Source organism: Echinops telfairi, unplaced genomic scaffold (assembly GCF_000313985.2).
Source record: "Echinops telfairi isolate 266 unplaced genomic scaffold, ASM31398v2 ScPeMD7_41;HRSCAF=154, whole genome shotgun sequence".
Classification (NCBI taxonomy): Eukaryota; Metazoa; Chordata; class Mammalia; order Afrosoricida; family Tenrecidae; genus Echinops; species Echinops telfairi.
The window spans coordinates 2,755,694-2,767,842 of record NW_022103939.1 but is presented as its reverse complement, the minus strand read 5'-3'; the positions used below and the strand labels follow the sequence as shown (position 1 = coordinate 2,767,842).

At 35.8% G+C, this 12,149-nt stretch overlaps 1 protein-coding gene across 1 annotated transcript; it reads left to right on the top strand.

The window, feature by feature from the left end:
- Positions 1-9,513: 9,513 nt before the first annotated feature.
- LOC101657186 (olfactory receptor 52A1-like) lies at positions 9,514-10,458 on the top strand. Its single transcript, XM_004717511.1, has one exon. The coding sequence runs from the start codon at positions 9,514-9,516 to the stop codon at positions 10,456-10,458; it is 945 nt and encodes a 314-aa protein (XP_004717568.1).
- Positions 10,459-12,149: the final 1,691 nt, after the last annotated feature.

Genomic DNA, 12,149 nt, shown 5'->3' with positions numbered 1-12,149 from the left:
GCAACACAACACATAGTCCACTGTGCTACCTGACTGTACTACCAGGGCTCTTTCATCATACTCCAGCAGGCCTATGAATTCTTCAGGAATGTAAAACTACTTTCTTGCTCTGATAATTTTCCAATTGATTTTTTCTCATAAATATTTTTGTTTTCTGTTTGTCCCAGGAAGGTTTTATAAATGTTGACAACTGGCCCTTCTCCCGAGCTCATTATCTCATGACCGTTCCATTTTTTCCAAAAAGTGAACACATATCAAATTCTAGACAGAGTAGTAAATAAATCACATGAGAGCTACAATCAAATAATCAAATGACGGGCTGCATTAAGCAAATCTGGCGCAAATATCTCTTTAAAGGATCCCAAAGTAGCAATGACACTCTGAGAGCTAAGCGGCACCTGGACTAAGCTTTACTATTAAAAAAAAATTGAATCAGGTGAGGGAGTTTACATTTCCGATCATCAACTCTGTGTTTGACAGCTCACATCACTCATGAACCCCCTCCCCATATTCTACTCCACCTGCTTTTCCGATTTCACTCCTCCAACTTGTGAACTTCCATCCTCCCTTTCCCCCAGGTCGACACTTGTCAACTCTCTACTCTTCCTTTCCCTCCTTGCCTTGGGAATCTTGGTGCACAAGTCTTGGTCTTGCCTTTTGTCTTATAGTAGCAGTTTCATACATTATTTTTCTTTCTGTGACTAACTTCACTCAGCATAATGCTCTCCAGGTCCATCCATGTTATGAGGTGCTTCATGGTTTCACCATTGTTTTAGTGATGGTGGTATTTCATTGTATTTATATACTAAAGTTTTTTTAAAAATCCATTTTCCTCCTAATGGATGTTTGGGCTGTTTCCTACTTCTTGCTATTGTGAACCATGTTGTGATGAACATGGGAGTGTGTCTGTGTGTGTGTGTATGTATCTATCTATCTATCTATCTATCTATCTATCTATCTATCTATATATATATATATATTGCCAAGTATATGGCCAATAAAGTTTTTTCTGTATTATACAGAATTTCTATTCGTAGTTATCTGAGATATATGGCTGTCCTCAAACTATATTTGCAGACTCATCAGCTGCATATGAGGATTCAAATCTTTCTATACCTTGTCTAGCATTATCTGTTCTTTATTGGGTAATATAGTCCTGAATTCAGATAGAGCTCATATGAAGGTATATGAAGGGTTTGCTTCATAAGAAGGTTTTTCTTGAGGAAAATTTGCTGCCAGATAACAAGCAAGGGAAGATCTCCTGAGCAACTGTCAGAGAAGGTTCCCCAGGATGAATATCCTGGTCTTCCTGGTAGTGGGAATTGCAGCATATAGAGAAGTATACCCACATTTCTTAAAGAGGGAGAGCAAAAAAGCTCGCTGAAAAACTACTCTTTACCTTAGACCATTGACACATACTGCTTCTGAGAGTCTCTTTCCTGCCCTGCACATCGGATTGCTACTAGTCCCAGAGGCAACCCACCCAATCAAACCAGTTACCTCCCTGGCCTCTGGCAGATAGTTCCTCCTGAGCAGCTTGGTGTAGACATAATCAGCACCCAAGCATTTTCCCCACTTCTCCCCTACTCTGGTACCCTCTACCCTCCTTGCCCCATATCTACCATGCAGCACAAGTTTTAAAAAAAATAACACGACTAAAGAGCATGTTTCCCTATAAAAAAGCAGTAGTAGTTTCTATTTATTTTCTTCAGTTTTTGTACTTTTGCTCTATTTCGATACTCCCAAATTTCTGGAGATTTTACTTACTTCTGCCACAGCCTTCTTCTGGTGTGGCCTCACCCTCCTGAGAATCTCTTTCCCCCAGGAAAAAATGAGCAATCATTTGGTTTCCATCACACTAATCCAACAATGGCCTTCTCCTCCTACCTACTGAGTACACTGGCATACCCAGTTTCACATTATTATAGCAAAAGAAATTAGCATTAATACCCAGGTCACACCTGGTCTTTTGTCTCTTTTGTCCCTCTTCTCTCTGCATTACACCCATCGTCTTTCTGACTATCTTTTTCATTGTGAAATATATTGCAGTAGAAGTCATTAATTCTGATTACCCCTCACAAAATACAGGTTCACATTATTTTTACAAATGTGTAGCCCTTTCCAGCCAGCTGGTTATTATGATTATCATGACATTGATTTTATTATCGCTCTTCTTCCCCAGACCCCATCTGTCCCATTACCTCATCACTCTCCCTTTTCCTCCATTTCACCATCATATATCTTCAAGCTCCTGTTAAACCTCTACCATGTCATTGAAACAGAGCCAAATTCCACTGCATGATCCAGTGGCACGTACACCACTAATCGCTGCACCATGATGGCAAATAAACAGCAGTTAACCACAGTAAACAAACAAACAGACAAAATCAAGGAAAAGAAAACAATAAAAAATAACCAATCCCAAGGGAGATACTCTGAAGCAAAGGCCATGCAATTACCAAATATAGAATTCAGAAGAATGATATTCAGGTCTAATCCAGAGATGTGGGAAGTACTCAAGAGAACAATGGAAGAAATTGAAAATCTAAAACCCTTAAACCGAAAGGAATCCAAGATGACAAGTAATATAATAGCAGAATTAGACAACATAATAAAAACCTCAGGAGTAGAAGGGAGGAAGAGGAAATCCACAATGACTCTGACAACAGTTGGCGAGAGAAATAATAAACAAAAAAAGTGAAGGAATCAGAAAAAAGCATGTGAACAATGTTGGATATTATTGAGAGAAACAATCTATTTCTCACTGTGATTCGGGAAGAAGATGAAACAAAAAACTCTGTAGAGAAAATAAAACAAGAAATCATTGAAGACAATTTATCTAACATAATAAAGGAGAAGAAAATAATCTTTAAAGAATTTGAGTGAATTCTACTAGGAGAGACCCCAAGAGAAACAGTATGTCACCGTGTAGTGAAACTATCCAATTTCAAGGAAAAGGAGAGTATCTCAAGGAGAGCTAAAGAAAAAAGTGCAGTCATTTACAAAGAAAATTGATAAGGTAAAACTCAGAATTCTCAGCAAAAACTATGTAAGCAAGAAGACAATGGAGTAGAGATGTAAAATACTAAAAGGGGGAGAGAAAAAAAAAAAGAAACAAAAAGACCTGACAACCAAGAATCCTATAGCCAGCCAAATTAATCCTTCAAATAAGAGGGAGAGGCATTTCCAGACAAGGGAAAATTAAAGGAATTGTAAAAGCAAACCAACATTAAAAAAATCTTAACCAGATTACTATAGACAGAGAATCAACCATACAGTAGGCAAACCCGAGAACAACACAGGATAACATTACCCAGAAACTAGCAGTATGAAAGCGACACTCAAAACAACACACAAATAGAGGAGGAATAAAAACACCAATAAAACCATAGACACAAAAAGTAAGAAAACAAACAAAGCTAAAGCAAATGGCAACCACAAACCAACATATAACAATTACACTGAATGCCAATGGAATAAATAGATCCATGAAAGGACAGTGAGTAGCAGACAGGATTAGAAAACAAGACCCCCGTATTTGCTGCTTCCAAGAGACACTCCTAAAAACCAAAGGCACACTTCAAACACAAATAGGCTAAAAATCAAAGAATAGTAAAACATCTACCAAGTGAATGGCAACCCTAAAAAAGGAAGGAGCTGACTTGATTTTTATTGTCATATTTTTATCCTGTTTTTTTTTTTTAACTTCTTACAGGCTCCCTTGCTGTGCAATGTTTACACACTGGGCCGCTAACTTCAAAGTCAGCCTTTCAAAATCACCAGCCACTCCTTGGGAGTTAGGGTTATCCCCATCACTCTGTTCAACTTCTTGTGCCTTATATACTAAGCACATTTATTTATGTCATTTCTTTTTAGTCTCTTATCCTAATGGAGTTTTTTAAAATGTCTTTATATTTTTACTAGTGGTTTTAAAACTATCTTTTTTTGGAATAGATGTATTTTAAATTATAACTTTCTTGTCAATCATTGTTTTTGTTGCACTCACCTTTTGTGATATTCTGTATTTTCATTCTAATTCAAGTGTGTCTGTACCACATCTGCTTAGTTAATTGCTTTGGTTACATATTCAAAGTTATATCTATATCATGTGCAGTGTCCTATTCTCTTTTAGTAAATCAAAGTGTATTGCTTTATGGACAATAAAGCTTCTTACACTGTTGCCCTAATAGCGAATCTCTAGAAATACTTGGATTATCTTTTATTGCTGTAAAAATTCCAGAGGATGGGTGCTTTACCGTGCTGAACCTATCCACTAACCTTCTTAGGCTGAACCTATCCACTAAGCCACCTAGCTTTCTTATCAACATATAACTGTGAAATTTTTAGTGTTAAAGGATATTTTCACATGGTTAAGTAACTGTAAAATGCAATTTGTTTGTTACTACAGTGTATAATCAGAGTGAATAGAATTAGGGTATCTAAAATTCATTATAAATAAATGTTTCTCTCATGGTCTCTTCTAAAAAAAGTTATTATCAATAAATTTCTTAAACAAGGATGCCACAGAAAAAGTCTTCAAAAACTTCATGGGAATTATGTCAACTAATAAGAACACGATTATAAATTATGTCTTGCTGTTAATGATGATTTTATCTAAATGTCTTATATTCTCACAATGGAATATTTATATCATATGCGAAAACTCTGCCTTATATGAGAAGAGGAAAGAATCTTCTATGTGATCTTCCAGGCATCACAACAACCAATGTCAAAGCTTTGTCTGAAAAATCTAATGGAGAAATCACATTCCTCAAGTCAGACTTGAGATGCAGACTATGCATTGCAATTTTCTACAGAGAGTTGCAGGACCAAGGTAATACATGCCAGTCTTGCTCCTATACATTCTTGTATTCCTATCCCACAGACTTCTTGAGAGACTTAGCAGTGATATTGACTGAGACACTTTGTGTCAGGATCTTCCCACTCTTAGTCATTTCCCCTCTCCCTCCTTCCAGCCAAATTCCATGTGTGCTAAACCCTCCTCACTCTTCCCAGGCCTGTTTCTTGAGGGAGATTTGAACAACAGGAAATAGGCATCTCATTGGTCTTGTGGTTCAACTGTTCAGGATATGAATAAAAGTTTGATGATGACATTTGGCTTCACTCATTGTCCTATTTTACCAATTCAACTCATGGCAGCTCTGTAGCAACACATCTATGATAAAGCTCCTAGTCCCTCACAATTGATCAACCATGCTTCTCTTTTCCAAGTAGGCTTCATTATGTCTCATATCTAAAGTTATGTTAGATATGAAACAGTGGTATTGATAAAAAGATAAAAGGACCAATGTAAAAAATATGAAGTTTAGAAATCTTGATATATCATAGATGGAAAGGAAAATAAAGGAAATGGGAGATTTGCAAAAAAAAATAAACAAATAAGGTAGAAAGGAAATAAATACAATAAACTTTAACAGCAACTCCTAGAATAAGTTGCAGAATTACTCAGAAATGGTAGAAAAATTAGAATAAAGACAAACTATAAACATGATAGCCATGCCTTTTTAATCTTGTGAATATTGAGAGTGTAAGAAATAAATTCTCAAAAATATAGCCATGAACTGCGTACACAATATCAGAAGTCCAATTATAAAACCAACTAATGACATATCATCTCTAATCTGGAATTAAAAGTTGTCTCACATCAAATTAAAAGAACAAACAAAAGAAAAGACTGAACTTACATACCAGGCCCTCTATCTTGGAGTAAAGAATTAAGCAAGTTACCCATTTCAGTACAACTAATGGTGTTGTATTTCAATGAAATACATTAAGATGATTATGTGGTTAGCACATGAACCTCCCATTTAAAATATGCCCCAACATTCTATGATGTTATTGCTCAAAGATATTGAATAAATTGCTGTAAAATTAGAATTACTCAATAACTACTACAAAAATTCATGAAGTGGTGTCAGTGGACAAGAAAGAGAATAATGATTTCTCAAAATTTGTTTTGGCATCAGGGAAAATGCGCCATGTATGTGAGAGGAATTACTGAGCGATTAACCATGGGTAAATATGATAGTGGGGCAGAGGGAAAGAACAAAGAAAACAGCAAAAGAAAAAGAAAGTAAAAATTATCTATATATAAATATATATGTAAATAAATAGATATATAAAGATATGTGTATTTCTATGTGTATACAATAAGGAAGCAGATGAACTTTGGGCCTCTACTTAAAGTTTACCTCAGTACAAGAATGGTTTGTTCAAATAATGTGGGGTTGTGTGATATCTTCCCAACATGATCACTGAAGACAAAATGGGTGCATAAGCAAATATGGTGAAGAAAGCTGATGTAGCCTAGCTATTGAAAAATATAGCATCTGGAGTCTTAAAGACTTGAAGTTAAGCAGTCATTTAGCAGGGAAGTAACAAAGCCCACATGGAAGAACTACACCAGCCTATGTGATCATGAGATGTCAACGGGAATAGATATCAAAATTCAAAAACAAGCAATCAAATTGACATGAAGGAGTGGGGACAAAGTGGAGACCCCAAACCCATCAGTTTCTTTCAGAAAGGCCACACAGAAGGGATGATATATCCAGGGTGCAAAAGAACACTGATGAAATACATAACTGTTTTCTAGTTCTTTAATATTTCCTCTCCTTACCATTAAGGCCTTAGTTTCACCTCAGTCTTGTAAGACCTGTGTAAGTTCATTTGTATAGTTAAAGTTGTTCTATGCATGGTGAACTTTTGAAACCTCTCTCATCTAGCAAATATTCTTTGCCAAAACCGCAATTAAGAATTTTCTTTGATTTTTCATATTTTTAGTCCAGATTTTGCATGCATATAAGGTGATTGAAATTACCATGACTTGTTTTGGTCACTACTTAATTTTGAAAGTGGCACTTGTGCTTTTAAACCATTTAAAGAGGTCTTTTGCAGCAGATTTGCCAATGCAGTATGTCATTTGATGTGTTGTCTACTGTTTTCATGGGTCTTACTTTTGGATCTAAGTAAACTGAAAATATACAAGGGGACATCAAATAGTTTGTTAAAAATATCATTAAGATCTTTTCCATTTTCCATGGCTTTTTGAACTCCTTCATATAGTGCCAACTAATTTTTACCTTAAGTCTGGCTTATAAAGCTGACTGAATTATTGTATTTCATCTTTCTGCTCTTAAGATTTCTTCATATCTCAAATTTACTTCCCCTGAACTCCTAATAATCTCAAAAAGCAAATCATAATTTGAGATGTCCTGGTTCTTTTCCTCAAGTACCTGTTGGATTATTCCTTGGGGATAACTTCTCAATAGATAACTGAATATATTCCGCTTGTCCTTGAGCATAGAGTGTCTCTTGCAACAGAGGCTAGGTCTCAGAGGTATGAGGACTTCTCTGTGGGTCTTCTATAGCATTGCGCTGGGATTGGCTCAGATTGATAGGCCTGACAAAAGCAGTAGCTAAAGGCAAGTGATGACAACAATTTAACTAGAAATACCTTCCCAAGATTCAAAACCTGATAGAAAAGACTTATGCTATTTATTGCCCTTATATTCCATCTTCCACTTTCCAGTTATTATATTCTGTCTCTGTGGGCGAGTTTCTTTTTCTGAATTGGAATCTGTATCTGGTGGAGGGTCTGAGAGGAGCAGAAGATCTTAACCCTTCATCTCTCAGTAACCAACTATCTTTTGGCGCACCACTAACCTTCTCTGGACTCAGATTTCTTTATGAACAAAATGAGCAATGGACTAGAGGCCTGTTATTTGAAGCTGGAACACATTCACAGGTAACCTAATACCATCTTCTTAATTGTATCTGAAGAAATTAGTGGTGAAAATAAAATTAGAACAGAATTTCCAGGCTCCCTTTTATAAACAAAGTTATTTTACATTGTTTGGTTTTTAGAACTGAGACATATCCAGCATTTGGAAGTTCTCTCTCTCTCTCTCTCTCTCTCTCTCTCTGTGTGTGTGTGTGTGTGTGATGTGCATGTGAACCTGTTTTGAATAGGGGAATTTATAAGGTATGGGGAACAAGTCCAACATAGCACATTCTAATGCCTTGTATAGCTTTAGCATATTATCCATAGTAGTATATCCATATCCATATCCATATCCATAGTAGTATCCAGAGTAGTGTATAATCCATAGCCACAGAGACTATAGCTCATATCCTACTGTCTGAAAAATAATCTTCATTTTTAGGGGCATTAAATATTTTGGTCACCTTTTTGTACATTTTTATTTTCTATTCTTTAAATCACTTTTATTCTCATCTCTTCCATTTAGACACTGGGAATGAGTAGTCATTGATCATAGAAGGCTAAGTTGTAACAAATGCATATTTGGTTCTAACAGAGGTTATTTTAGCCTACTTTTAAAGACACTTGGTATTTCATTAATGCTTTTCCTGTGTATTCACTAACCTTTTAAGAAAATTTAAAATTATTTCTTTATTGAAAAGGAAAAATTCATTTAAATGAGTGATATTTATATAATCCAACAAAATGTGCACATGATTGGAAGTAACTTTCCTATTATAATAATACTCATTTGTTGACTTACATAGATTAAAATGATGCAAATCATTCACATTTAGAAAATTACTTTATTAATTATTTCCTCCAGACGTTCCCTCATTTCTGACATTAATTTTACATCTCAAAAATCCAATTGTGTACCTCTATCTTAACAGAGCTAGTTCACAGGTACTGGCTACCATATATCTTTGTTTACTCTTTCCCATACTTTGAAGAAAGTCCTTCACAAAGAGAATAATGTATTTTTCACGATAATTCAATGAAAAACTAACATTTTTTACCCCAAATTATAATTGAAATGCCATTTGAAGTAAATGATAGCTATTTTTAGATTGTATGCTATATTTTTAAACGCCAATCTCATGATTTCCACCTATTACAAAGAATCCAAAGCTAGTTTTCACTTTTGTCCTTAGGTTTTTAGGAAACTTAAAAACTTACTGAAGATACTCGTATATTAACTTTTATAGCTCCTTTGAGCTCTATTTTTTTTGTCAGCTCATGCCACTTTTCACAAGACATATTCATATATGTCAGCAACCACTCCTAGAGAATTCATCACTTTCCTCATTCATTATTTAATTTATTTTTAAATTTTAAATAGTTTATTGGTACACACTTCACATATAATGCAATTTAATCATTCCATCATATGGAGGGGATTTTAATAACTATGAGGTTTAGTGCTCTTAACAAAGGTTTTAATTTCTATGCTTTCTAAAGGGTAAGCACCCATTTTCCTCTAACACACACACACACACACACACACACACACGAATTGGGCTTGTAAAAATATTTTACAAAAACTCATTTTCATACTTCCCTTAAATAAATTTCCAAATACTCCATATCACATAGGAACATTTTCATTCAAGTTTTTAATTCCTATGGGAAAATGAGGAAGCAATTGCCCTTCTCTTTTCCCATCCATATTTTCTCTTTGACTAGGTATCAGCATCAGTGGTAAAGAAAGTAAGTATTCACCAGCCTCAATGGGATTCAGCAACACATCGTATCTGAATCCCAGGACAGTGATCCTGATTGGCATCCCTGGATTAGAGCATGTGCAATTTTGGATTGGATTTCCCTTCTTTGCTGTGTGCTTGTTGGCTCTGGTTGGTAATATCTTCTTACTAATCATCATCCCAACAGAACGCACCCTGCATCAACCTATGTACATCTTTCTGGCGGTACTGGCAGCCACTGATCTAGGGCTCTGTATGGCCATTGCTCCAAAGATGTTGGCTATTTTCTGGTTTGGTTTTTGCTCCATGGCATTTGATGCCTGCCTTACCCAACTCTTCTTTATCCATGCCTTACAGGGTACGGAATCTGGCATTCTTCTGGCCATGGCCTTTGACCGCTATGTTGCCATCTGTGATCCATTGAGGCACACATCCATTTTAACACCTTATGTTTTAGTTAAGATGGTGATGGTAGTAGCAATCCGGGCAACAATGCTTGTTGGCATTTTACCCATTCTACTCAAAAGATTGCAACTTTTCCAATCTGTGATCATTGTTCATTCTTATTGTGAGCATATGGCTGTGGTCAAGCTGGCTGCTGAAGACGTCCATGTCAACACATCATACGGGCTTTTTGTGGCATTTGCAATTCTAGGTTTTGACATGATGTTTGTTTTCATCTCTTACATTCTGATTTTCCGAGCTGTTTTCCGCCTTCCCCAGAAGGAAGCACGACTCAAAGCATTCAACACTTGTACTGCTCATATTGTTGTATTTCTTGAGTTTTATATCCTTGCTTTTTTTTCCTTCTTTAGCCATCGTTTCGGTCATGTGTCACCCTATGTCCACATTCTCTTGTCTACCATCTATCTACTTGTGCCGCCAGCTCTTAACCCCATTGTCTATGGAGTAAAGACCAAGGAGATCCGCAGGCGGGTGTCTCAGATTTTTATTTTTAATACACAACACTGATCTAACATTTGATATGTCATGGAGAAAAGTATATTTATGTATTTAATATGAAGACCCCTTGCGTTATGTGTAAATTTGTAGCCATTTTGTTGAATTTTTACATGACAATCGAATTTATGTTCCCAAAGCAAGAACTTATCATTGGGTGAGAATAATGCATGTATCTCAAAGATTTTCCATTTTGTTTCCATTATGCTTACATTTATTTTTTTCCTCCCTTATATATATATTTTTTCCTGTATTTTCCCCCCTGGCTTCTTGGTTTCAGTCTGTTATGTATCTTACACATTACCAAGGGGCAGTTTATGCTTTGAAAGTGTAACCATGAAAAAGACAGTCTACCATCTCTAAAAGTTGACAGTACAGCAAAACATCAGTGAGGGACAGATGTATTTTGATGCAATTCAAGCAAGTAAAACAGAAACAGCTACTAGGCCTGCTGTCTTAGTGGGTTGTGCTTTGGACTGCTACCTGAAAAGGCAGCAGTTCAAACCCACCAGTTGCTCCATTGAAGAAAGATGAGGTTTTCTGTTCCCATAAAGATTCACAGTTTTGGAAACCCAGAAGGGCAGTTCAACTATGTCTGGTAGGGTCACTGTAAGTTGCAATCAACTCAATGACAGACACTTTTGTTTTCTTAGAGAAAGTAGTAACAAGGAGTACACTAATCTAGATTTTTAATAGGATAATTAATAACCTTGTAAAGAAAGTCCTGACACACATGGAATTGAAATAGTTCATTTGACTTCAAAGGGTTAAACATTATTCCCCTTATGTTTAATTCCTGTTTCTAAACTATTAAGATTAGAACTCATGCAACTTATAAGGCTCAGTCCATTTCATCAGTCATCAAAATGTATAATTCATTCTGCAGTAGGGGAATATGTATTAATACCACAATTATGTGCCACTTGAGATCATTAATCCTTGTGATCACTGAGAAATGTGAGCTGAAATTTTGGCCACTTCTGGTAGAATAAATATATATATTTATCACTATATTTATAGTGATAAATATATATATATACATACATATATATGACTGAATCATAAATATATATGACTTAGCATACAAGACCAAGAGTCTAGAAGCTAAAACCAAGAATTGCAGAGAAACTTAGAATCATCCTATGGATCAAGATAGTATCTAATCCACAAGCTAACAGCATATGCTTACCTGGATTTCAGAATTCTATAAGCCAATGACTCATATGCTTCATTTTATCTCTTTCTGGGAGTGGAAGCAATTTTTAAGTCTTCCTATCACTGTATTCCCAAAGCATGAGCAGCATGTGTGTGAAGGAGCAGGACGGTTCAGTTACCTGATCTCTGTAATTAATAGCTTAGAGAGAGTAGAAGCATATTATAGGAACTACATGCAAGGAACCATGTTCAATAAAGTTCATCTATATCTGTAGCTAATTTACCAATACCTATGCCTTCAAGTCAATTTTCACTTCCTGCTCTCCTGTAGGGCAGAAGAGAACTATTGTTTAGAGTGAAGCTATAAATACATGTTGGAGCAGAAAGCTCTGGTGGGTTGAACTTTATGACCTTGTGATTAACAGCCCAATGCATAAATTCTGGACTGATGTTATAAGGGGATAATATAATAAAAGTTCAGGGGAGGCACATGTATATGATATGAGTGGTGTGAATTTCATAAGCACAGGATTATGGTGGATTAGATT

Bases quoted from the DNA above. Each gene is read 5' to 3' on its own strand.
- LOC101657186 (XM_004717511.1), top strand. From the start codon at position 9,514: ATGGGATTCAGCAACACATCGTATCTGAATCCCAGGACAGTGATCCTG.